Source organism: Ursus americanus, chromosome 28 (assembly GCF_024610735.1).
Source record: "Ursus americanus isolate L20-20 chromosome 28, mUrsAme1.1.p, whole genome shotgun sequence".
In the NCBI taxonomy this organism is placed as follows: Eukaryota; Metazoa; Chordata; class Mammalia; order Carnivora; family Ursidae; genus Ursus; species Ursus americanus.
Genome location: NC_142154.1, coordinates 37,589,919 through 37,616,706, shown reverse-complemented (window position 1 = coordinate 37,616,706; position 26,788 = coordinate 37,589,919). Strand labels below are relative to the sequence as shown.

The 26,788-nt window shown below is 56.9% G+C and overlaps 1 protein-coding gene across 6 annotated transcripts; it reads right to left on the bottom strand.

The window, feature by feature from the left end:
- On the bottom strand, nucleotides 1-25,795 carry RBPMS2 (RNA binding protein, mRNA processing factor 2). Of its 6 annotated transcripts, none has more exons than XR_015722159.1 (8): nucleotides 25,380-25,786; nucleotides 10,095-10,172; nucleotides 9,263-9,301; nucleotides 8,506-8,568; nucleotides 7,808-7,958; nucleotides 7,182-7,333; nucleotides 1,494-1,640; nucleotides 1-1,153 (listed from the first exon to the last, which is right to left on the bottom strand). XR_015722159.1 is itself a non-coding variant. In XM_045810820.2 (8 exons), the coding sequence occupies exons 1-7, from the start codon at nucleotides 25,470-25,472 to the stop codon at nucleotides 1,431-1,433; spliced, it is 639 nt and encodes a 212-aa protein (XP_045666776.1). In that variant the 5' UTR covers nucleotides 25,473-25,785; the 3' UTR covers nucleotides 1-1,153; nucleotides 1,424-1,430. The 6 variants fall into 6 exon arrangements, 5 of the variants coding, with proteins under 5 accessions (XP_045666776.1, XP_045666777.1, XP_045666775.1 ...); XM_045810820.2 differs by lacking the exon at nucleotides 1,494-1,640 and adding an exon at nucleotides 1,424-1,493 and having other exon boundaries at nucleotides 25,380-25,785; XM_045810821.2 differs by lacking the exon at nucleotides 1,494-1,640 and having other exon boundaries at nucleotides 25,380-25,787.
- Nucleotides 25,796-26,788: the final 993 nt, after the last annotated feature.

Sequence of the window (26,788 nt, the reverse complement as noted above, 5' to 3'; positions counted from 1 at the left end):
TTACTTTGGATGACTTTTTATTTTGCATTTCATATATTATCCAACTTCACATTCTCACAGGATCAGCAATTACAACAGCCACCTCGTCTCCCAAGTCTGAAAACGTCAAGACAGCCACAGCTGTGGCCAAAGGCAAAGCCCTGATGTGCTCACGAAACAACAAAAAAAAATTGCACAATTTTTTTTCCTTCATTTTTCTGAAACTAACGCCTGACACAAAGGCTCATTGCTGGAGAATGGAAACCCTCTTCTTCTTCATGCCTCAAACTAAACATTAAACTTATCTGACAAGGCGAACAAGATCTCTTTAATAATTAATTGCACACGCACACGAACAATCCTTTATGATGCATAAATATTTTGTTACACAGGGTACAAAAATACTCTCACTTTTTGGTTGGTTCTGAAGTTCGGGAAGAATGAGGAGCACAGGCAGGGGTGGGTGCACTGTGGAGAGGCAAGCAAACCAGGCAGAGAGAGGATTTGCTTAGCAGTTGTTGGCCCCTCTAGGAGGAGGAAGCGGAGGACCCGGATTTGAAATGAAAAAGAAAACACTACCTCTGTCAGGTGGTCGCTGCTGTTGGGCCTGGAAGCGTGTGGGGGTGGTGGGGGGCCCTGGGCGCGGGGTGGAGCGAGCTGCGGGGCTCGGTCCTCGCTGAAGCAGGGGGCTGGAGGGGAGGGTGTGGAGAGAGGGACGGGGAATGATGAACCACTGGTGGCCAGGACCTGTTGCTATGGTGACACAATGTGAGAACAAACCGTACACTCACATATACACAGTTTAAGTGTCTTAATTCATGCCAGAAAACATGCAAAATTAAATGCCTCGTTTCTCTGAGGTGGAGCTATGGAAGCAGCAAGTCTGGACCGGAGGTCAGGCCTTGCTCAGTCCCAGCGAGACCTCCGGGCCGGGGCTGGGTATCCCCGCAAGAAGGCCCCCGAATCCTCCCGGGAGGCCTTGGCAAGAGGCTTTGGGGAAGGACAGGGCTGAGGAAGGGAAGAAAGGAAACAGGAAGCAGTCCACTGAGTCAGGCTTAAAATTCACAGTCTTTGGAAGGAAGCAGCAGCTCTCCACAGGCCGCCTGGGGGCAGTGGAAGCTCAGAGCGGCTTCCTCCCCAGCGGGGCAGGGGCTTCAAGCTGCGGTGGCAAGACCTGGAGGGAGGGGAGAGAGGTGGCCGTGAGCAGAGGGGTGGGACTGGAGCAGAACCCGGGCCTGGCCCTCATGACAGGCTGCAAGACGGACGGCAGGGGGTGACGGTGGGAAGAGAAGGGGAGAAACCAGCCAGAGTGCCTCGCGCACCAGCTCAGGTGGGCGCCTAGCTCCAGGGAGCTGCCAGGCTCGGGCACAGGGAGGAACCGTGGCCCCGCGGGAAGCCAGGCTCTCGGACACTCTTCCTCCTGGGCCTCTGGGCCAGCACTTACTGAAGAACTAACAGAACTGACGATATTTCCATCCTTGCTGGGTGGTGTCAGAGGAAGGGTACCAGCGCACCTGCAAGAGAAGCCAACGTCAGCAGCTAGCTGTGCAGTCCCTTCTCGTGCCTGGGGAGCCATCCGCGTCCCTGCTGCAGTCCTGCTTCTGTCACTGACTGGCAGACGCCGGGCCAGCTACTCACCTCTAGGCATCGGTTTCTTCATCCTGAAAACGGGAGAGCGCCACCTGACCGGCCTCCTCCACAGGGTTGAGGTTCAAGCGAGAGAACCACTATGAAGGGGTTTTACGCTCCGCTAAGCCCGATGTGACCGCGCCGGGGTGACCCAGGTGGAGTCTCGGCAGCGGGGGCACTGGCGCCAGCGACCCGCCCTCCCCCTGAACTGGGAGCACGCAGGATGCCTGACGCTGGGAGAATGAACCTAATAGTTTCGCTCGGCTTCCTTCTGTCTCAGCGCCCTCATCCAGACCCAGGACAGAGATGAGAGAGAGGATCCTTGTGGGCGTCGGTGAGGATTAGGTGAGATACAGCTTACAGACGTCTGAGAAACCAAAGCTGCCCTGGCCTCCAAGGGGTATGACTCCCAGACGTTGGTCCTGTCCTTGTAGGATTCTCCAAGGAAGCCAGGGCTGCAACCCAGCGGATACTTCCATCCCTTTCCATCCCTCTGTTCCCTCCATTATCAGCCTCCCAAGTCTAGAGATTTGTAACCTGCCAGCTGAGCCCTCCAGTGAGGCCCTGGCAGCCACTTCATCGCCCAGGCCCTACGGAGCAGTGACCCCAGAGCAGGATGCCCAGAGACGGTCAGGAAGTGATCTGCCCCCTCCCCTTCTAGGTACAGCCTCTCCACAGGCCCGTCGCCTGGGCGGTGAGCTGCACGGGGTGCCACGCCAAGATTGCAGGGAGGCCACCTGCCCCAGTTTCAGACAGCATGCCCGCCCTGGCCTGACCCCTGGCTGCCTCGGAGTGGTGGGCAAACATGGCATCACAAGACAAGTCGGGGGCAAGGGGCGGAGTGCCCAGAGAGGGGGGCCCGGGGTCCCCTCAGAAAAGGAAGGGACAGCACACAGGAGCCGGCGTAGAAAAAAGTAGCAGCTGGCCACACAGACCACGCTCTCGACGCTACAACAGTGGACTCAGTTTCCCACTTGGCTGCCTGGAATCCCCCCTCTAAGCAAGAAGATAACAAGTAATGCCAGGTCATCCAGGGGCTGCTGGAAGCTTCCTGAGAACTCCCGTGTCTCCTTCAAATTATAGGTGTTTTGTACACCCCAGGACTCTGGTCACCACAGGCTCAGCGGCAAGTCAAAGGCTGTGACCCTAAAACGCAGGACACTTGGCAGACAGCAGGAGCAGGTCCTAGGCCACCTGACCAATACAAAAGTCTTCCCTGGGCTCCGAGGACGTGGCACCACTCTCAACAGGACACAGCAGACCCCGGACCGCTAGAACCACCTTAAGCGCCATACCTCACAGAAAAAGGTCAAGCGCCTCTTCTCGCCAGAGGCCACTATCTTCTTTCCTGCCTCCACCACATCTGGAAGCAGTTCCCTCCCCTCCCGGCTGACAGCCGAGGGGGACGCCTCCCCTCCCCCTGGCTGAGCTGTGGGATGAACTCTCCTGGAAGGGTGGCTGGACACAGAGCTCATCCCACAAGAGAGGGACACTGAGGAAACCAGCATGGTGGCTACCAGCCAAGCCTGTAGCCCGATCCAGCCAGCAACCACACCCTGCATCCCCCCCGCCCCCCGCTGCGACCACCGCCCCTCACCCGGCCTCCGACTGCTGCAGCCCTGCAGCAAGAAGTCCGGCCAGCTGGGTGCCTCGCAGGGCTGGACAAGGCGCGAGCATCGGTTAGCATGGGAAAGACTCGGAGGCCTCGGACTCTCGTAACGGGGGAAGCCGAGGCTTTCCGCGGTTGCTTAAGGGGCTCCACTGGCAAGCCTGCTTCGTGGGGGCCCCCACTCTCCCCACTAGGTGCTGCAACTCAGCCTCCAAAGCAGCAGCTCTCCCCCCAGCCTGAGATGAGCCACCACCTCCCTGGGGAGGAAGTAGAAGAAAGCCCCCGTTTCTGAGCTTGGGACGGATGTGCCCTCCGAGCGGACAGAACATACTGGAGGGGCTGCCCGTGCACTTCCTCAGCCGGGAGAGGCTGGCGCGGGCTCTACAGAAGGCCCGTCCCCTCCTGCCCCAGCTCAGAACAAGAGGCCTCCAGGTGTTCACAGGGGTTCTGCGGGTCCTGAGAAGCCACCGCACACGGACAGGCCCGTGGGCATCTAGAATGCCCGGCTCCAAGAGGGGCAGCATCAAAACCAAGGGGCATGGGGGCACATGAGCTCTGTCGTCTCTCAGATCTTGGGACGGACTGAGAACATACAACCAGGAGGTGGACAGAGCAATCACTCCACATGAGAAGAAACAGGAACAGCCAAGAAATAGGGGCGCCTCACTCATCAGAAAGTCAGTTAAAGGAACGCTCTGGTTGGCATGCCTACACTTTGACCTTGTCATGGTTCTAGGAATGTGTGATAAGGAAAACCAGCAGGACAGGCACGCAGGGCGGACAAGGGCGTCCACTGCAGCGCGGCCTATCCACACAGACAACTGCACTACAACCTAACGCACCACCGACAGGGAGCTGGACGCACTTACACAACGGTGGGTTTGCCACACAGCCAGAACGTAGCTCTACATTTACCGACGGGAAACGGGCTAATACGTAAGCTTTGAAAAGATCAAATGTATAACTTTTATAATAAAAGATCCACATTTATGGATCTTATACACGCGCACCCTACCAAGCCTGAGGATCAAAGTAGCCATTTTCAGGGGAACAGGATAATAAGCAAAGGGAAGAGAGAACCTTATCATGTCCATTATACAGATCAGAAAATAGAGGCAAGGGCGTTCATGTAACATTAAGATCACCAGTAAGCGGTGAGCCAGTGGAAGAGGGGAAACGAGCCACGGTCAAAGACCCCCACGTCCTCAGGTGAAAGTGGAAAATGAAGTCCAGTCTGGGAGGACCCTGGGATGCAAGGGACACAGAGAACCCCTGCTTTTAGGCATGTTCCGGACCCCAGAGTGCCCCCGCCACCCATACCTCTTGCATGCCTCACCCTCTTAAAGGGGAAGCTTCTATGAAGAGAACCAGAAGGTCGAACAAGATGGCCTCATGCCCAGAGTGGGACTGAGCCATCTCCAAGCCCCTTCCTGCAGGTCTGGGCCCTGTGGCCCCACACGGATGCCTCAGCAGAGGCTGGGCTGGTGGCGGGGGGCATGCAGTCGGGGTGCGCGTGCTGGGATAGAGAAAGGAAGGACTGCTTTGCACCCCCTTTTGCTACTACTTTCTCTCCAAGTCACCTCCTTGCCCACAAGCACAGAAAGTCAATGCTGTTGTTCCGCGCTCAGAATACCGCCTTTGGGATCAACAGCGCCCACTTTCTTTATTGAGGACTTTCAGCCTCCACTTCTGGGCAGCGCTGTCAGGGGACAAGGAGGGAGCTCTTGGAAGGTAAAAACACAAATACTAGTACTTGGTAAATGCTCTCGTGCTTACGAGTGCATCTGGTCCAGACAGGGTGGCTTACTGCTGTGGGGACGGGTGTCCAGAGCAGTCAGTGGCAGGGACAGAACTAGTTACTACAGATCCAATCCCTTGTCATTAGCCTGCCTCCTGAAAAATGCCATTATCCTTTGTGGTGGCCTTCATCCCCTTCCCAGGGAGGCCAGACACAGGAACTGAGACCCAACCTCCAGCCTCAGAGAGAAACGAGGGGGCAGTAAGTGTAACTGATAACTGACACCTCTCGAGCTCTCCCTCTGTAGTGACAGGCCCAAAACAAACACTGATAAAGTAGGTATGATTATCACCATTCCAAAGAAATGGCGACACAGAGAGGTTAAGTAACTTGCCCAAGGTCACACAAGTGTTCAAAGAGCCAGGATTTGGACTGAGGCAGCCGGACTGGAGTTGGAGCCCCTGGGCAATGGGCAGGGTGAGAGGAGGCTGGAAAGGAAGACAACAACCAGAGGGCACACAGCCCTGCAGTATGGAGTTGAAGGACAGGTTGTAGCGTGACACTCCCAGCCGGCTGGGGGGCCACCCCAAAAAAGGGCAGAGGCGCCTCTCCTTATCCCCCTGACACACGTCTCTGGCTCCCAACCTCTGCCTCACCATCGTCATGGCCGAGCATCTCAGAGCAGATGGGGTAGACCTTCTGCACCTGATCTGGTCTTGCCCTCTCGTTTTACAGACGAGGACACACGGAGGCCCAGGGGTGAAGTCACCTGCAGAAGATCAGGTAACCCAACGGTGGCCAAGCTGGGACCGGAGGCAAGGAGGCCAGCAAGGCCTCGCAGGGCTGCTGCCGTGAAAGTCCCTGCTTGGCCGGGAGGACTCCTGCCAGCCTTCCACATGCTGCCAGCTCACAGAGGACAAGGACTGTCTTCCGGGCTCACCACAGACCCTGGTGTGTGGTAAATACCCAAACGTTTCCCTCTAGGGAAGGATCCTGACCACCTTCCTATCTCCTATCCCCTGATCGATTTTCCAGCTGTTCGTGGTGCACAGCCGGGAACAGCGCCAAGTTTAACCACGCTTCTGCCCTCAGTATCATCTAAAGTGGCCGTGGCCGAGGAGAATTCCCCCACTGAAGGAAACAGCCCGCGAGGGTAGCAGCCGGGGAGTCTGCACCTTCCACCTCGGGACCGGGAGGACCCAGATGTCACTAAGCCCTTCAGACGACCGGAGACAGACGTGCACTCAGTCCTCCCTTGGGCAGAGCCCCCAGCCTCTCCCACCTCAGCTTCTGGTTCCTGTGAACGCTCCCTTCCTGGCTTCTCATGTCCAGTTCCTCCTCCTGCCCTACTGTCCTGGCCCGGCCACCTCTGTCAACAGCCGAACTCCTGGCCCGGCTGCTCTTCCCAAGGCTCAGCTCTTGCTCAGTCTACTGATCACACGCCAGAGTGGGCTTGCCGTCGCTCCTCAGCCTCCCTGTGCTGCTGGTGGCAACTGGTCCATACGCCCAGCAGTGTGTCCTCCTGGCAACAGACCAGAACGGACCACGGTTCGCTGGCCTCTCGGGCATCTGCCATGGCACTTGGCAAGCACAAAGCCCCACAGTGCCTGGGGCCCTCCTGGCCCAGCACCACCCTCCCCAACTCTCCGCAAGAAAGGACTGTTCCCTCCTTCCTGCCCCAGTCCAGGTGCACCACGCAGAGCGTCCAGGCTTCGTGAAAACCAGCACACACACTCACGGAGCCCTCAGGACGTTCCAGCTGCCGTGCTAACACTTCACGTGCTGCTAACGTGTCATTCTCACAACAACCCTGAGGCAGAGAATATCGTTCTCATTCTTCCATACAGTAAAAAAGTCAAGACACAGAACCTTCAAAAGCTTTCTGAAGTTTATAAAGACCAGAGAGGCAGAGGCAGGCGGCCTGGCTCCAGAGGCCACACGCAGGTTGGGACTGGGATCGGGGCTCTGTCGCCATGGGCAGAATGCGGTGCGGTGCCTGCCCACAGGTGTTCAGGGGGTGGTGGGACCACGCTGGGTCTCTCTCAGCACTCGCGGTCTGCCGCGGGTCCTTGATGTGGCCTCTTGGCTAATCCTCTCCCTCCCGTCTGATCCCAAACCCTAAAGACAAGGTCATGGAAGACAGCAGTCCCGCTGTCTTCGGAGGCATGCGTGGCCCAGCTCAGAGCCTCCTTCGTCCCCTACGCACCTCTCCCCGGAGGGGCTTACCTGCGCATGGAGGGCAGCGGCGGCGGCGGCAGTGGCAGCTGGGTACGTGAGTGCCGCAGGTGAGATGGCTGGGGTTAGCTCTGTGGTGTACAGAGGATAGGGGGCCCAGGCCTCTGGGGATGCAGGGATCAGAGCAGCCCCCATAAGGTCATCTGCAACGGGAGACAACAGCCCGCTGTCAGAGCATGGGTCTCTCCCTCCACTACCCCATTCCAAACAGAGAAGGGGACCTATCTAAGCTCCCCGCTGAGGCCAGACTTCCCTCGAGGACCCTAAGACCAGGGAAACAAGCCCTGTTAACTCGACCTGGCACGGTGCGCATCCTATCTGCTTCAAGAATCCCTCAGATGGGCCTCTGCCCATCTCAACCGTGAGAACCCAGAGACGGTGTCAACGGAGTCAGGTGATACAGACAGCTCAGGAGCTCAGTCTGTCTGCAGTCCAGCAAAGGCTACGGGGGAAGAAGGAACCCTAGAGACAAGTGGCTGTGGACAGAAGAAGTCTCCTGGGAAGGACCAACTCCCTCAGTGACAATTTGATGTCTTCCCTCTGTATGCAACTTCACTCGGGCCCCCAGCTTGGGCCAAGTAAAAGGACAACAAACGACAGCTCTGAGCACCACTCACAGGGGTCCCGTGCGATGAAGTGTGCTCCTAGGGCGGGGTGAGCGTTGGTGGGATTGGGTGTAGCCATTAGCTTGTTCTTGGCCATCTTGGTGTTGGCTTTGGCAAACTCTAGCCTCAGGGTCTGTGGGTTCTCAGGATCGAAGCGAATACCCTACAAGAGAAAGGAAGGAATGGAAGGAAAAGACTTTGTAGGACCAGACTGTCCACTGCAATGGGTACAGAAGGGCCCCAGAAAAGAGCTCGCCTAGGGGGTCCCTGGGTGATGAGTTGGTTGAACGTCTGACTCTTGATTTCGGCTCAGGTTGCGATCTCAGGGTCCTGGGACCAAGCCTTGAGTTGGGCTCCCTGCTCTGCAGGGAATCTGCCTATCTCCGTATCCCCCTGGTTCTCCCCCACTGCTTGTGCTCTCTCTCAAATAAATAAATAAATAAATAAATAAATAAATAAATAAATAAAAAGGAAATGCTCTTGCCTAAAAGAACCCATGCAGGGGACAAGACAGAGGACACATTGCTTGGACCTTGTGAGTAGTGGCATTTGACACAGTGCAGCCAGGGACTTGGCCCCGGAATGGCTGCGAAATCCCATAGGCCCTTTTTTGGGGGGCAGGGAGTGGGGGAAGGTTTGCAGGAGGTAGAACAGGAATCCTCGTTGCCTAGAGGTCTGTGGGTCAGAGAAAGCCCTGTTTGTCTACTCACGTTCAACGCATTCTTGGCTGCTTCTGCTCCTGCTCGGCTGTCAAAGATCACAAAACCAACAGGCTAGTAGGAAAAAGAGAGAACACCCTTGCATCTCTCCCAACACTCCATCTCCCCTCAAAAACAAAACAAAACAAAACAAAAAAACAACTTCTTGTCTACATCCTCCCTATTTTAGCTGGAACAGAAGTTTCTCAGGCAGCGAGTCTCCCATCCAGGTTCCACTTGTGGGACAGGGTGCCCACAAAGCTTTATTCCACCATGTTACATAGACATCACGCTTTTGGTAAATCTTTTTTTAAAATGCATACAGGTAATTAAGAGCAAGTTCCAGTGTTTTCTCCAGCAAGAAAGGGGACACCAATGAATCAAGGACATGAGAAAGCTCCAGGTTCAGTCAAGGGGCAATAGGTTGAAAACTTCTCCAACTTCATTCTGGCAAGTTCACTCCAGAACCCAAATGGCCCCCACCAGGCCATCAGGAACCAGAGCACAGCCACCATGTCTGTGCTCTTCAGCCTTGGGGCCAGGCTGTGGCTTCTCAAAGCCAGAGGGGGAGGCCCGGGAGACGACTGGTAAGGACAGGGGAGCTGCGGAGGCCGCTCTTACACCAGCCCCGAACAGAAACAGGATGAGAGGGAGCAGGTCCCAGCTGCCAGATGCCTTAAGATGAGGAAAAAGGCAGCAGGCACAGGTCCAAGTTCAGCAGTCGGTCTGGGCTGGGAGGAAAACAAAACAAACTCTGGAGAGAAATTACCTGTCTCGATGTGAGCTTGATCAGGGACCCTTCATAGCCCTGCAGAGAGAGGTGGTCATGACGGGCAAGGTCAGAAGCCTTGTTGTGCTATCCCAGCCCCCCTTCTTCAGCTCCCGGCTGCACCGTTCTCACACTCCCCCCCCCACAATGTCCACCACCCTGACCTCCACTACTGATGTGCGCCCTCTGCCCTTGTGCTCCCTATCACATGGTCTAGCACGCGGGGCGGGCATCACGCGGCAGCATTCATCATTTCATGCGTAAATTCCCGCTTGCTCCGCTCACTTGTAATCTGGAAGGACAGACCCTACCTTGTCAAGTTTTCTCAAAACTTAAACTGAAAAGTCTACACTGAATCGCAAAGATTCCTTATATGGCCAAGTCTACTGGGCTTCTCTCTCGTTTCCACTTTACAGATGAGGAAAGAGAGGCTCAGAAAGGGCTAGGCAATCGTAAGAGAGCAACACATGGACGAGAAGCACCAGGACAGGGAGCCAGGGCTGCGATCAGTTTCTTTTTTTTTTTAAGATTTTATTTATTTATTTGACAGAGAGACACAGCGAGAGAGGGAACACAAGCAGGGGGAGTGGGAGAGGGAGAAGCAGGCTTCCCACTGAGCAGGGAGCCCGATGTGGGGCTCGATCCCAGGACCCTGGGATCATGACCTGAGCCGAAGGTAGCTGCTTAACGGCTGAGCCACCCTGGCACCCCGCGATCACAGTTTCTGAAACACTGTCCTCTGGCTTCCTGCTGCCCTATCCAGGTTGGAGTCATTCCTGATACTTCTCCTCCGGCCAAGGCTCTGCCCCCAGGTGGCTGGGTCTAGACTCACCTTGAACGGCCGGAAGAGCAGGTAGAGTTCTCTGGGTTTAATGTCCACAGGGAGGCCACTGACGAAGAGTGTCCGGACCTGGGGGACAGAGACCACAATAGACAGGGATAACGGCTCTTCCTTCAGGAAGGAACAGGAATCCTCCCAGAGGTGAAGGAGGGATTCCGTATGTCCTGGGCTTCCTTTGGAGGCCGAGGCAAATGAACACTTGGGAGTTTCATAGCATTTCACTTTTCAAAGTCCTTTCTGTACACTTTGCTCTCTCTGCGTTCATCCCACAGGTGATTCAACAAGCACCTGCTGAGTGTCTCTGTACACGGACTGAACAGCGGCCAGAGGACAGAGCCCTGCATGATAAGCACACAGATCAAGGATCCCTGAGACTTCAAGAAAGCTCCAGTGTCTCACCCCCAAAATTAGACAAGTCAAAATGTATACAGTTTTTAGAAGGTACCAATGGAGCCCTGGTTGAGAGGCTCTGCCCGGTCTAGAGAAGACGCAGGGATGTAAACGGATCCCAAGTCTTAGGCCACGCCACACCCTGGAGTGATTTCAACAGAGGGCCTGGCATGTTCACATCCCTCTTCTAGTGCTTCCTACACTAGACAGAGGCTCTTCAATGGCAGGGCCTACGTTGTATTCTTGCCTCTAGGCCCCGTTCTTAGCATGGTGCCGTACTAAGTGCTTACTGAATAAGGGACCTGGCCAAGGAGTCATATGGAACAGTTCTGCTGGGTTTTGAAGAACGAGTAGGATCTTATCAGCCTCAAGCGAGGCAGACATGCTTTCGGTTATGAGCCTGGCCCTCGACATGGTTACAAGTTGGTGGTAAAGCCAGACCTAGACCCCAGGTGTCCATCCTCTGACTCCGACCAAACCTGACCCCCTAAACTGCGGGTGGGGGGGGTTCCCCTGAGAGGCTTGGCAGACGCTCTAAGTCACCACTGCCGGTTACATGTTGCCGGTACCAGACGCTCGAGCAGCAAGGCCAGGTCGGCCAATAATTAGAATGGGGAGGGAGGATTTTCCAGCGTTTGTAAGTCTGCTAAAACGACATATTAAAACTGTGGCTGAGGCATGAAAAACCCAAATGCACAGAGCTTCCCGATACACTTGACTCCTGATTTCAAGTTGCATCTCATATCACCAAGCCAAGCATAGGTCTTCTCAAGTCATCCCTGCCGCTGTAAGAGAAAGCTCACGGGCCTCCGCTGTCCCCACCCCCATGTGGCCATTCCTGATAGCATTTAGATGCCCTACAGTGGCCACATCCCCTTCTCCAGAGGCACCAAAGAACCCTCCACGCTCCAGTGCTGGCCTCCTGAACACAGGCAACAGCCCTTCCCACGACCTGAATCAGGAACCTGAGCAGCCAGGCAAAGTTACACCCAATGCAGGCAGACAGACAGGCAGACACACCCCACGAATACACACATCTCAACAGCAGTGCAAGGAATGGCCAAGGAAACCAGCCCAGAGAGCGGCTGGTAACCAGTGTCACCAGCCCCGCCCACACCAAGAATGACCCCCAGCCCGTGGCTGATAAAGAGTGGGTGAGGACGAGCTTCTTCTCCCCATAGGTTTCTCGCACAAGAAGCAGGCCAGGCAGAAGCCCTCACCATTCCGGATGCATCTTCCCACTCTGGTCCTGCCTCTCCCTCCCCACACACGCCTCTGCTTCCAGGCCCCGGGTGAAGGTTCTGCACGTTTCACGTCCCTGTGTATGCAGTTCTGTAGTTCCCGGGCACGGCCCTGCTTCCAGAGGAACCTGGGAAGAACTGGACAGCCCAAGCCCAGATAGAGTAAACCCAGCTCCCAGACTCCAGAGGACAAGGGTGCTCTACACCCTTTCTGCCTTTGATGAAAGGGCCTTTAATTTACATGTAAACCCTCAAACAGAGGTGATGTGCTCAGGTCACACGGCTTGTTCTTAAAAGGCAGCGGACCTGGGACTCAAAACCCAGGTCTCCTGGCCACTCGTCCAGGCTGCTTTTGGGTGCCAGGACTTGGGCACCCAGCCCACCCCCCAAAGATGGACTGAAAGAGTGCAAGCCCAGCCAGGGCCGTGCTGGACGGACCTGGATCAGTCCTCCTCCCTCCTCCCCGGGATGTGGTTTTGGTCAAAGACACAGAGCCGGAGCCGCCCCACGGAAACCTCTGCCTCAATTCTCCCCAGGGGCCACCCGTTTCACCCAGGCTAATTTTAAACCCTTCCTCAAATGGCTCCTTTCTGGCCAGACCTCCCCAGAGGCCCCCTTAAATAGCAAGTTCTCAGCACAAAATTTCCTGCTTGGGCTGGGGGTGGGGTTGAGGGTGAGTATGGGGGAGCTTTCCCTCATTCCCAGCTCGGATCCCTGTTTCCAGCCTTCCCTCTGGGCCAGAAGACCCTTTTCCTCTGTTTCCATCTTTTAGGTTCTGAAGTGTCCAAAATGCTATGATCTGGCGGCCATCCTGTCTCTGGCCAGCTCGCAGGAAGCAAGCTGAGGTCAGACAGTTATGGATCAGGTGGTGGGTCCCCATCTGCCAGGTCACAGGAATCCCAGCCTGAATACTTCTCTTGTCCTCACTCGATCCTAGTCTCCCCGACAGATGATGCCTTGTGCAGATAGAGAAACTGAGGTCCAGAAAGGGCTCATGCAGCTTAGCTCACAAGGGAGCCGCGCTGGGTAAGACCCGGGCACGCTGACTTAGCCGTCTGTGCCACCAGCAATCCATCTTGCTGTGGGGACAGAAGGAGTGGCACTGAGGTGGCCTCATTAGCCCCACGGATAGGTAAAGAGCTGCCACGTGTCCGTTCGGTCGGCAGTCCCTTCCCCAGGTACTTGTTTAGGACACTGGAGTGATGATGCGGGAAGAGCAGGAAGGAACCAGCAAACCAGAGGTGGAAGGAAGTGTAAGCCTAGCCGGCTGCTCAGCTGCACGTGGAAAGGACAAGAGGCTGCAGAGGCCCCCCCACCCCTGCTCCGCTTCCAACTCTATCCGGTCCTGCCCCCACCCCGACTACTCCGGCCCCAACAAGTGCCCCCATGGGCCTGTCTCGAGGCAGCTGCTTGGGCCGCCCCTCAGTGCACCCCTTCCTGGTTCCCAACTGACGGGCACTCATCTTTTGGGTCCCTCTGTTTGCTCACTCCCCTTTTCTTCCTCTGAAGTCTTACGGGGCCAGGCCGCCCTGCCTTCTGTTGTTCCCACAGTCTAAACTTACCCCCTTCAGCCGGACTCTACAAAACCCCAGAGACAGGAGCCAAGTCTCACAGCTTCCCTGTCCCCGACCGAGCCTGGAGTCAGGCCTCCGCATCTGAACCACCCCCTCCCCACCCCCGTCTCTGTGCAGCTCAGTCCGTCCAAACGAGAAACTTCCAGCCAGGGACAGAACTGGCCCAGTAGGGCCCAGTGACACCATACGTGGGGGAGAGAGCAGGCGCTCGTCGGTCACACTGGAATTTGCATCCCAGCTTCACGCTTGGCTCGGGGGAAGCGGGTTCACCTCTCCAGATCTCAGGTCCTTCGTCTGTACGAGGCAGATACCATCTACCTCCAGGATGAAGAGCTCACTTTCCTCTCTGCCCAGCACGTAGGAGAGGCTCCATGACATGCTGGTTCCCTGAGGGTTCCTGTAATCACGGCACTGACCGGCACAGAACCTCCCCTACCAGCTGCCATGAGCCATTTCTTTATAAAGCTGCCTTGCGAGTCTGGATTGGGTCCAAGTCAGTCTGGAGCTGGGAATGCAGGTGCGTCAACCTTAGGTAGTCACCGGGTTCTTTAGTGTCCCTCTTCCCTAGGGAGGGGACAGCCAAGGTGGAAGGCACCACAGAGGCCAGCTAGTTCAACACCTTCACTCTGCAGATGAGGGAACCGAGGCTCAGAATAAGAAGGTGACAGAGCAAGCTGACGGCACAGTCAGATCCTTTAGGGGACTGCAGCGACAGAAACATACACAGTGCCTTCTCCAAGGCCTCACCTACTAGTCCTGTGTCCCAGGCTGGCCCTGGACACCCCTCCTTCCGTGCCACCACCGACACCAGCCTCATGGTAATGGGGTGCAACATTCAAGAAAGAGGTTGGGTACAGACAAGGATTCAGGCACTAAGTACGAGCTGACGCCAAGCTAGAAAGACTAACCAAAGAACCCATGTCCTGCCTACTCTATGCGTTCAGAACAGGAATTCAACACAAAAACATCTTAAAGTATTTGAAGAAAACAGAAGGGGTGGTTCACACAATCCCGGCTGCTAGAAGGCACCAACCTTGTTGCCTGGGCCCTTCTCCTTCCCTACACTCACCGTTTCTCCAGAAGTATCCAGACAACGCATCCTAAAACGTGAAGGCAACAACGGTCCTTCTAAGATGGTCATCTTTATGGCAAGTACTGGTGGATGGTGCTGGACCACACCCACGCCCTCAGTCCAGTTGGAAAGTAAGTTTGGAACAGGGTAGGGAGAATATTAAGGGAGAAGTGGAGAAAGTATGGAGAATCTTTAGAAGTCCGTGAAAGAAGAACCATGTTGAGGAACAGCTCTTCTGGCGGAACCTGCTAGAAGTACCATGTTGACATGGAACTTGGCCGAAGAGGTGTGCCCATACGGGACACTGCAGACATGGCTATGCGGCCTTCTTGATACTGAGGAGCAGACCTGGCCTTGCTGGTGGTCCCAGCCAGCCCCACGCCTGCCTAGAGGAACTGAATGGCCTTTGGCACAACTGTGTCCCCCATCCGGCTTTGGGGACTCCTGAGGCTGCTCTTTCCTTAGGCAAGTCCTGCGGCCTGTCCTTCCCCCGAGTTGCTGGGAGCCAAGGGTCAAGGAAGTCCAGTCTCATCTAGGTCTGGGCCACAGGCTATCACCGGAGGTCAGACTTCCTGAGGTCGTCTAGCTCCGCGCTACGGACCCTACAGTGCTGGGGGAAAGAGCCCTCACCTCCTCCGCTCCCAGTGCTCCAGGGGAGGGGCAGAGAAAGGCAATCTCTCAGGGGCCTCCCTCACCCCCAGCATTACTCTTGAGGCCCCTGTGGAGGGAATATCCCCTAAAAGGAGCCTCTCATTCCACTTTCTAACCCCCACGTGACAGGCTCCCTGGAGTCCCTGGCTATCTCCTTCAGGCCTCACACTGGAGGTCTCTCTCCCTCTGCGGCCCTCTGTAGCCCTCTCCGGCACGGAGGAAGAGGACCTTCTAAAGAGAAGTAGGAAGCAGCGACTCTGACCACCTCATTCATATCTGTGTGTCTGATGTTCTTCCTTCAGACAAACGGACATTTGTTTACAGATGTTCAGAATAAAGGAAATCAAACGAAAGGCTTCAGGAGCGAGGGGACAGTGGCGCACAAGGCATTAGCCTCAGAACAAGGCCAGACCTCTGTAGGAGAGCCCTCTCGGCAGGACTCGTCGTTTGTCTCAGTCTAGGCGGACATCTCTCTTGGTCCTGGACACTCCCCCCCTCCAGGCAGACCCGTCATTCAGTGCCCCTGACCCAGGCCAGCTCTCTAGACAGTGGCTGCTCAGAGGTCTCCCTCCTCCCCAGGGCACACAGAGGACCCAGCCCGCACGGAGGCCATGTGGGAGTTAAGGGAAGGGGGCTGTCGGGGGACAAGGAGGGGATGGGTGTTCTCTACAGAGGAAAACAGCCGAGCAACGCTTCCACGTGGCACAGGACTGGGGCAGGAGTCAGTGGGGACCCTCCTCCAATAAAGAGGACCCCACACTCAGGCTGGGGCCTGGCCACTCTGCGCTCGCCATGTGTGTGCCCTCCTCTGCAATGAGAGGGACAGGCCTGACGCGAAGGGCCCTGTAGCTCCAACTCGCCCCAACGTTTCTGACACAAGAGTCCCTTCACTCCAAGCATTCAATGTTCAGCTTCGCAGTTAAGGGCCACAGCAGGGTACTGCGGCTGAGAGGACAGGCTCCACAGGTCCCAGCTTTTATCATGAGACAGAACGGGTAAATACCGCTCTCAAAAACAGTGGAATACTCATGGGCCCTCTACCCTTTAACTCTGAAGGACAGCCACAGCCTTCTTCTGAACTCCAGCCTTGTAATTTCCAAGACAGCACCCTGTCTGGACTTCAGGGACCAACCGCCCAGAGGACAGACCTTTCTCCACAAAGGATGCTGAGGGAGGAAAACATCAGGGCCACCCCTGACCTCTTCACCACCCCACCTCCAAATAAACCCCTCGGGTCCACCAGCAACACTCTGCCCTAGGAGACAGACTCCTGCCTTCCAGGCAAATCCTGCCTCACTGGGCTGGACGAGGGAAGGACACACCCAGGGAAACTTGACTCTGGGCAATAGATACATCCTACCAAAGAGATAAAAATGACATTTGAAAATGGATTCTTTGCAGCAATCCTGTGGCATCTCTGAAGCTGGAATTCAGTCTGGAAAGGAAAAACTATTTCGACTGTCCATTCCATCAAACTACTCAAGTGATGGGCTCGCTCTGAGCCCCGCCTACTCGCAGCTCAGCGTGAGCTCCGGTGTCATCCGGATGGAAAACACGACGCAGGGAACGGAGTGGGGGGGGAGGGAAGTCCAAAAAGGGAAAAACAAGCCTCTCATAAGCCCCTCCCACATCCTTCCCGGACTCCCAGCCCTCAGAAGCAACTGAAATGCAGGCTCTTTGAGCTGGAAGAAACCTTATTTTTAGATGAGGAAACCAAGGCCTGGGGTCCAGTGAGTTGCTCGTGGTGACCAGCATGTCAAGAAGCAGCCCCCGTGTCCCCAGGTGCTCGTGAGTCAATGCTCCTTCGCAGACCTCGATCTCACACACCCTTACTCAGACCCCGGTCAGGTCAGCCTTGGGCAACCTGAAAACAAGTGGCCTTTAGCCTCTGAGCTAAGAGGGCAGAAACAGCCCCTCACAGAAGGTTGATTTGGGGCGGGGTGGGGTGGGGGAGTGTCCTACTGGATGATCCCATGGTTAGTCCGTAACAGAATTCTTTCCAGGAAAGTCAAAAGAAGACTGACAGACAGACTGCCGAGTCCCAGCAGCTAAGTGGGAACAGCCTTGTGCCCTGCTGACTTACAGGCTGGGGCCGGAACAGGGCCACACACATGCCTCAGACAGGGCAGCTGGGCACACGTGGCCCCAGAAGCCCCAAGTCCAAATGGAAGCCCAGGCCACCCCATCCACCGCCCCCCCACCAGCCAGACCCTGGGAGTTTATGAACCACAGCCTGCATGGCATCCATATATGGCTTTCCTGATACAAAGATACTAAAGGTCCTGGGACGCCTGGGTGGCTCAGTTGGTTAAGCATCTGCCTTCGTTGCAGGTCATGATCTCAGGGTCCCGGGATCAAGTCCTGCCTCGGGCTTCCTGCTCAGTGGGGAGCCGCTTCTCCCTCTCCCTCTGCGCATGCTCTCTCTCTCAAATATAAATAAAATCTTTAAAACAAAAAAAAGATACTAAAGGTCCTTTTTCTTTTAAAGATATTTATGTATTTATTTATTTATTTGAAAGAGAGAGAAAGAGACAGCGAGAGCAAGCAGGGGGACGGAGAGGGACAAGCAGACTCTGCAGTGGGTGCAGAGCCTGCTGAGGGGCTCGATCTCAGGACCCTGAGACCATGACCTGAGCTGGAATCAAGGGTCATCACTTAACGGACTGAGCCACCCAGGCGCCCCCAAAGGTCCTTTCTAAGCTTGCGGCAGCCATCATCACACCCAGCTCCGCTCTGGCTGCTCCGAGGGGACGAAATCCCACTGAGAATGAAGATTCGGGCTCACCAAGCACCTGCTGATCTGACATGGAAACGAAAGAAAAAGAGCCTCAAACCAACCGTCAGGGAGCCTGGGTAGAAATCCCAGCCGGCCACCAGCCAGGCAGGTGGCTTTGCAGCCTTCCTCTGGGGCTTCAACTATAAAGAGGAAGGATGCACTAGCCACAGGGCCCTTCACGCTCCACCTTGTTAAGATACCAAGGAAGCAGGAGAAGGTGACGGAGTCTCAGGATAGGGCTTGGGCACTGTCCTCTATCAGCTCAGAGCTTAAGCACCCCCTTCTGCCCGCATAAAGGCAAAGAAAGTGGTAAAAAGGGGCTAGAGAATTGAGAAGGAGACAGAGCAGGAAGTCAGCAGCCAGGCCCTGGGGGTCTGGGAGGGGTCTCTCCTGGGGCAATGGTGGAGTTGCCAAAAAGAAACCTCAGGGCAGTCCCCCACACGTCACTGTCACTCCCACCCAGAGATTGCAGTGGCCAGGGTTTTTTGTGTATGGATGTAGAGGGCGGGGTGGGGGATGGGGTCCCCCTGGGTCCCAGGCCTAGGCCTGGCACCAGCAGGTCGCTCTTACCCCTCCCAGGGGAAAGAAGTCCCTCTGAGTAGGGCCACTTGACGAGAGGTGGATGGAATGTGGTGACATGGCCTGCAGACGCAGGACTTATAAGGGCTGAACGAGGACACGGGGAAAAAGAGCAAGCAGATACAGCCAGACAGTGGATGGGAAGTGAGACACAGGCTCCCAGAAATGCAGAGCTTCCCATGCTCCCTCTGAGGAGCTCTGGGCCGCTCAGCTCCCGGGCTAGGACACTGCCCAACTTCCCCGCACCTAGGACGCCGTCGATGCCGTGAGTCCGGCCTGGTGTGAAGTACCAGGCTTCGGATGTGTTCTACAGCCTTCTGCCTGCCCTGCTAATTACTGCCCCGAATCACAGCGTTTGGCTCTCAGGCCCCACTCTGGGCAGTACTCTGTGGTTTCCAGGTCTGTCATACTTACCATCTGGCATGGGAGGCGGACAGTCCCTTGATGTAACAGGCAGAACGGTACTGGCCCATTTTACAGATGAAGAACCAGCTCAGGGATCAGGTGTTGGGCCAGCTGGGGGCAGAGCTGGCAGTAAAATCCAAGCTGTCTGGGAAGTTGAGGCACTTCCCCTACAGCCTGCAATGTGTCCTCGAGTCCAGACTGTGTACGTCGAGGGGTCAGGGGAACCAAGCTGGGGTGGTAAGTTCTCTAAAGGGTGGGACCGGGGTAGGTATGAATAGACCTGGGGCTTCCGACCCCATGCTCCAAGCTACTTCTAGCCCCAGGAACAGAAGGCACAACATCTCGGGGACAGACCTGGTCAAAAAGCCTGTTGTGAGCACAGCCTACACCTCATTTATAGGGAAGCAACGGAGCTGCATGAGCCGCATGGTGCAGACTCAGTGCTGTGGCTGGGGGACTGTTTTCCATTTGGTTCCAGACACTGCCAGGGGCCAAGGCTGTCAGAGGCGACTCAAGGGGCAGGCTCACAGGGCCCCCAGCACGGAGGCCTTCCAGGCAAGGCTTCCTTCCCTCCGGTGCCATCCACCTCCCCTGTCCCTCCTGGTGCCGTGTGGTCAGCCAACACAGATTTATTGCTCAGTCCTGTGCCTGGCAAGGGTCGCAGCAGTCACCACTGCCATGCACCAACCCACGCATGGAAGTGTGAGCCTAGGGGAACCTTATATTCCTCTCCCAGGTCCGAAACCAACACTTCCAACCCTGAAACCACCCAGTGTCATTCTACTGTGAACACAGAGCACTGCACGTGCCACGCCTACCCACTACCTGAAGGAAGCAGATGAAGCCCCGTAAGACACGTTTCCTAACATAACGCTCCTGTCGGGAAGGGATCTCTGTTTGGGAATGGAAGCTGCTTCAAGGGTCTGCATTCTGGCTTGGAGGTCCCCGACCACAAACACCCCAAGCTGTGCCTGGATATGGCCACAACCACACATCAAGAAGGAGGGCCAGTCTGGGCAGAAGTTCTTCCAAGTCTTCATTTCAACACATGTTCTCAAAAAAGGGTCCACGTCCTATTCCAGTAACCTCTCCTGACACCCCCTCCACCAGTAAAAACCCAAGACCCACTTGGGGAGGGAGAGGGTGGCTAACCACAGAAGAGAGCGAGGTACTCGACACTCGTCCCATGGCCTCGTCCAGGTCAGGCCCTGCCCTTTCTCCCCGGGAGTCCCAGGCCTGTTCAGAACCATACAGGCAGCCTTGATGACTTGTGACAGCCAAGAGCCTCTGCTCAGTGGGCCATAAATGACTAAAGGCCACGGCAGAGAGGCCGAGACAGACCCTCCCAGTACACACAGCCCCTGTTAGACTCTGGAGGCCCTCAACACAGATGGGATCCACCAGCAGACTCTCCAAGAAGGGCTGGCTCTTCTGTCAGCCTTGGCACATCTCAGAGGTAACGATATCGTTTCCACCCAAGGACAGAACTGGGGAAGCAGCAGAAAGGAGGAGGCCATGCCATCCCTGGGCAGGGAGTAGATGGGGTTCCCGCATACAGAGCTTTGTGGGGTATCTATAGCTCCCGCCTCACAGCTACACGGTTTCTGAAGTATAGTGATGGGCCCTGCTCCACTGCCTCATGGCTTTGCCAGGGGTGTGAGAACCCCTCTGAGGCAGCCATGGTCAGGCGATGGCAGAGAAACAAACAAGTTACCAGATGTCATCGCTATCCAAAACCAGTGGCTCCGCAGAGTCTGGGGGCCCCGGGGTGGTGCCAGAAACCAGCACTCTAGTTCAGCCCTGGGTAGCCAGGGGTTGGAGGCCACCGACCAGGAGCCCAGCCCTCAGGGCAGGTAGGATGGACTCCTCTTGCTCTCAGGACCGTCTGGAGGCGCAATGGGATAGACAGCATGAGAGCAAAAAGCAAGGCACCCCACGCTTTTTGTCTTGACTCCACTTCGAGTACTCACCAGCCCCTCTCTGGAGAGGCGATGAGAAGCAATCAGAATGTCCAAATGCTGGATGGGATTTAGAAGCTGGTTCTTACCGGGATCAGCTAGCCAGGCTGCCCACGTGCAGGGAAGGAGGAGATGAGGAGACCCGACAGAATGACCCCCACCCCAACACACAAAATGACAGGCGGTCACTTTAGAGCGGGTACCATTTCTTTAGTTAAGATGCCCAAAGCGGCAGGGTACCAGGGCGGGCCGGTGGGGACGAAAGCAGTAAGCCCAGGACAGGCAACAAGGGGGGTACTGCCTGTAGAGACTGACTCGGTCTGGTCTCACCCCTGTATCTGTGATGAGACGCTCCTCCTCCGAGGGCCGCCGGCTCCCATCACCAGTCTTCGGATACCCCAGCCCAGCGGAGACTAGCCTGGAACAGCATCGCCCAAAGCTCAGGCCTCGAAAACTTCAGCTGCAGGACCTTTTCTCCCCAAGGCCCCCAACCCTCATCAAAAACCCTAATGTAAAACAGAACAGCAGGTACCGTGTGTGGTTAAAGGCAGACTCTGGGTTCAAATCCCCACTTCTCTACTTACTAGCTACATGAAAGATTTAGAAGATTTTATTTGTTTATTCATTTGAGAGAACGCACGTGTGCACACACACACACGTGGGGGGTGGGCAGAGGGAGAAGGAAAGAATGCGAAGCACGGAGGCTGCCATGGGGCTCGATCTCACGACCCTGAGGTCATGACCTGAGCTGGATGCCCCACCGACTGAGCCACCCAGGCGCCCCTACGTGAAGGTTATTTAACCTCTCTTGTCTCAGATTCCTCATTCAACGTGGCGATGACAATAGCGCAAGCAGTTCACAGTGCTGTCGTGAAAGTTCAAGGAGGTAGAATGGTAAGGTACTTCGAATAACGCCTGGCATGAATACTGGGCATGGGCTTACTATTATTAGGACAGCCTCTCTATTCGTTATTTGAGCAGAGAAGTCACATCCACAACAACCCCGAGGAAGGAAAGGGGCCCAGCCTACAGAATCGGCCTGGGTCTACCTCCCTGGGTCCTCTCTGCAGGTAAGTGCCCAGAAGGGCCTCCTTTCCCTCACACACACACGGCTTATAGAGCAAGATGTCCCAGATCCAGTCAGATGTTTCTGATGGCAGAGAAAAGGGCCTTCATCTAGAGTGCTACCCCTGGCCCGTCCTGCCAGGGACTTGGCTGGTTCCTCAGAGACCATTAGAGGACACATGATGGGCCCAGGGTGCCAGGCCTGCAAGCAGCCACGCTGGCCCAGATACATTAGATGCAATGGACAAGCAAAGATGGCGGTGGGAGGGCAGCAAGGGGTCAAGACCCTCAGGTCAAGCTGTAGCTTCTCTGGCTGCCATTAATGCCTGCCTTTCTATAGTTTCCCATTAGACTGGCAAAAACACTTCTTTAACTCTTAGGAACTTGAACTCCATCCACCCAAGATTCCAAATACTACCCTCTTCAGCTCTGCCACCCGCCCCCAGTGAATAATTACTGTAACTTAGTTTTACCTTGTATTATAAAGTCTCCTTTTTCAAAATAGAATATGTTTTCAAACCACCTGTACCCCTCCCCAGAAACACTGTAACTCTCTAGCCAGGCCTGAAGAATCAGTAAGGCATACCTGGGTCTGGGGTTCCACAGCTTACCTTCCAGAGCTCCCGGCACCAGCCATGACCCACCTGGGTGAAGTCATAGCCTCTAAACTGAAAGGGACACTTAGCTCTTGCCCTGCGGACCTTCTCCTTAATCATCGCTGTCCTCCTTAGCTTTCAAACGGTATCATAGCTTCTACCACATCTCCTTTCCAAATGGCAGAAAAATGCCAATTTCCCCTCAATTTTGCATGGTCGCAGACTCTTCATAACGTGGCCCCCAGGACTGCTGCAGCCTAGCAAACTCCTGGTAGTCAAGTGGTTCCACAATCCACCGCTCCCTCTGACATCTGCTATTCCCTCTTCTTGGAACGTTTTCTGACCGGCACAGGCCTGACGACCGCCTCCTGCCCAGCCACGTCTCAGGGAGGGCTGATCTCTACCTTCTCAGGGGCACCACTGCATCACCTGCTGCTACCCCCTTATTCTACCTACCGTTGCATTTAACATCCCACCCTCCTCCTTCTCACCTTCTAGGCTGTCATCTTTCACCTGTAATCCTGCTCCCTGGTCCAGTAAAGGAACCTAAAGTCTGTGACAGGGATGAAGCCCCCAGGCATAGGGTGGCCAAGCAGGGCAAGTCAAGGCTATGCAAAGGAGCAGCCCCACGGATACCCTCTTCTGGAACCATGACAACATACCCCTTTCTCCAGCACCCTAACACCTTTAGGAATTGAGGTCTTCTGGTGGGCAAGTAGGATTCCTTGGTTTTCTAGGCTTGCTTTCCCTAATCTCTGAGAGCCAGCCTGGTTCAGCCATGAGAGTAAACTACCCCTGCTAACACAGATTCCCCTGTTGGTGGCTCCTGGGGGATGCAGAAATGACTGCCATGGGGGCATCTAAGCTAAAGGGAGGGAATTCAGTTCCAGCTCAAACCACCAATTCAAGAAGGAACCTCAGCAGAAGAGCTCTTGGCCCAGAAGTCTAATGAGGGGAGGGGGCTCATCCTTGCACTTACCTGATGAGAGCAGACACCGGGATCCAGGAGATTTCCAGAACTTTAATTTTAGACTTCCTCTGAACACAAGCCTGTGCCCCTCCATCAGCACCAGGTGCACTGACTCCCTGAACCACTACGGTGCTGTAATCCACCCCTACCCTCAAGGAGTCACAGGGATTCACTTCTTGAGGATTCTGCCTTCTCTTGCAGAAAAAGCACTTAGAAAGAAGTGACCAATACTTCAAATGCTTTCTCTAAGAATTTAGCTTGGCCACAAGGTTCACCCTTCCCACTTCAAAGGGGTAGGTCTGAGGGTCAGCCCAGCCTCTTGGGCGAACTCCCTGCAGAAGTCAACCATCTAGCATAGTGGCCTTCTGGGTCTTTGCCCAGCTTCCCAGGAAGCCAAGCAGAGATCCCACACACACCAGCAACCTTGTCACCCTCCCCCAACTCTCAGGGGAGATTCTCAACAACCAGGTAGAGTTAGGACGGAGTTAAGGTTCCCATCAGTGCCATGGGCCTGTCGGCATGTCAAGGTCCAAGGAGGACAAGTTCTTCAGGAGCCACCCCCCACCCACTGCACTGGAGCCCACACAACACTGGCGGACAAACGTCAGGCCTTCCCTTGCCATCCGTCAGTGCCAAGAGTTCTATATTTCCCCTCCCCCCCAAAAAAGTGAGATCTAGACCTAGATTCTCAAGATGCCATGCCATTGGTGGACTCCGACTAGCAGCAGGCCTCTGAATTACTAAGAGTGGGAGCTGGTGGTGTGACCCTCCCACCATCCCTCCCACAGTGAGGAGCCCAGCCCAGCAGTGGGCCACCGCCGCCATTCTGCACCAAACCTATAGCACGGCCAGCCGGCACCACGGCCACTGCATTGGAGGGAGGTAGCAACACCAGCCCCCACCACGGGCTCTGCGGTTTCTCCCCCAGACCAAGGGGAAGGGAGCTCAGGGTGGATAACTGGCCCTTGGTTTCCTGGGCAAGGGCTTGCCAGGGCGCAGCAGGAAGGGTCTCTTAGCCCTGGAGTGACACAGCAGGCCAGAGGCCCTTGGAGAGAGCTGCAAAGCCTGTCCCCTTCCACACCAGTTTTTGTCTCGGCCCAGCTCCTGGTCTCCATTCGCCGCCCATAGCCCTAAGGCTTATATCCGCCACCTCACCCCCCACACACACCCTCCCGGATTTCGCCATCCCCGTAACCACCCAGCTGCTGCTGATTCCACGAAGCCGCCTCACCCGCCCTCCTCTTTCGCACATGTCTAGCGGTCAAGATAATGTCGCCTCTCCTTGCAAAATCCCACCCAGACCAGCTCTGGGGTCCTGGATTGCCTGGCGGGGCAAAACCAGAGGGAGGAGAACCGGGAAAGGAGTATCTTCAGGCATCTCTTTCTCAACTCTAGTTTACTGGCCGCTGACCTCTGTGCCAAAGCCCAGGTTCTGGGGCTGCAAGGAAAGCCCGTCCAACCCCCGTGACTACTGCTCAGTTGTAGTGAACCAAGGTGCCGGGCGGCTGGCCCCGGCCTCCAAGGTCACGGGGAGGGTCAGGGTGGAAAGTGCAAGGGAGTGAGGGTGCCGCCCGCCCGCGGTGCTAATCCCGCTTAGTTCCTTCCAGCAGAGGCGGGAGTCCGGGCCATACCGGAGAAGCGCCTCGGAAGAAGGCAGCGGGCCGGGCGAGACTGGAGAACGAGGGACGCGCGGGCAGCAGGCGTGGGGCAGACGCCGCGCGGCTCGCCCACCACGGGACGCACGGACGGCGGCCGGCGCGCGGCCCGCCCCGAGTCCGGGAGGGCGGGGAGACAATGCCCGCCCGGCGGGGCAGTCCAGGCCGCGCGCCCCCGCCCGCCGGACACGGGCTGCTCCTCCCCGACCGAAGGGCAGCGGCGGGAAGGCGCCCGGAGCGACTGCCAGACCGGCCCCGCGCGGCGCGGGAGGCCCAGCGCGCCCTCTCCCCCGCCCACCTCCGCGTGCACTTCACCCCGACAAGTCCCGGGGCCGCAGACCCACCTCCTCCTCCAGAGTGCCGCCGGAGCCCGAGCCCGTGCCGGTGCCCGTGCTGGTGCTGGTGCTGTGCTCGCCGTCCGGCTTCAGGTTGCTCATGGTGCGGGGGGTGGGGTGGGGGTGGCGAGGGGAAGGGAACGCGGAGGGCGAGCGCGGCGCCCGGCCCCGGCGAGGAGGTGGGAAGGGGCGCGGTGAGCGGTGCGCTCCGGGAGTGCGGGGCGGGGTGGCGGTGGGGGGCGCGCGGGGCGGTGAGAGGGGCAGCCGCCGCGTCGGGCTGGGGTCACATCAAGTTTGGCGGGTGCGGGAGGTGGGGAGGGGGTGCGGCGGGGGAGGAACTCGGAACCGGAGCCGAGCCCGAGCGGCCGCCGCCTCCGCCTTTTCACTGCGACCGGCGAGTGCGCCCGCGGCGGCGGCGGCGGCGGCGGGGGGCGGGCGCCGGGGGAGGGGGCGGGCGCCGGGCGGTGGCGGGGGGCGGGGGCCGGAACCGGCCTCAGCTGGGGCCCGGCCAGCCCCCTCCCCCGCCCTCCTCGCGGTCTCCGGGGGAACGCGCAGCCAATCCCCGCCGCCCACTGCGGGCTCGCCCCGACCCGGGCCGCTGCGCGCCAGCCTCCGGCAGGGCTTTTCCCCACTCTCCCTCGTCATCTCTCCCTCTCTTTCTTTCCCCTTTCCCTACTGCACGACAAGTTTTTAAACTTTGATGAACTCGCCCCGTGAACTTTCTTAAAGGGTCCGCGCGCTCCGTGCTGTCCCAGCCCGCGGGAGGTGGAGCTGCGTGCCCAGCTCCCGCGCTCCCTCGTCCCTAGACATCCGTGGCCCGCCGGCCCACGCGAGCTGCGCCCGAAACCGGGCTCCTGGGTCGTCGGCTTCACGAAGGAGCTTCCCTCGGACCCTGATTTGGGGTTACAGAGTGTCCGGCGCACGCATTTCACCCCCAAATCCAGCCTGCCAGTCCCGGTCCACAGTCCTGCTTTCCCCGAGCGCAGGACTGCTGGGGGTCGGGTTCTGAGGATGATGGCCGTCGGGGCCCGACACCTGGGCTTTGGCCCTGACTGGCCGCTGTTTTGCTGCGTGACCTTGAGGAAATCACTTCCCCTCTCTGGCTTTAGGCTTCCAGCCCGGAGGGTGGGACTTAGATCTCAAGCTCCCTTCCCGCTCCTAGTCACTGAATAGGACTCTGGGCGGGGAGACGAGTCTGGGACCCAAATGGTTATTTGTCCCGGGAGGGGGTACTTCGAATGACCAAGATCCCATTCGCCTTCTTCCACCCCAACCCATTCTCCCGCCTTGGGGGATCCTCTCCTCCCTCGGCTTAAATACCGCCCCCCTCCACACACCTTTTCCCCTCCTGCTATTCAGAGCCTGAGGGCGGGGGAGGGGAGAGCGGCCTCGAGTCTTGGGCGGGGCGGCGGTGACCC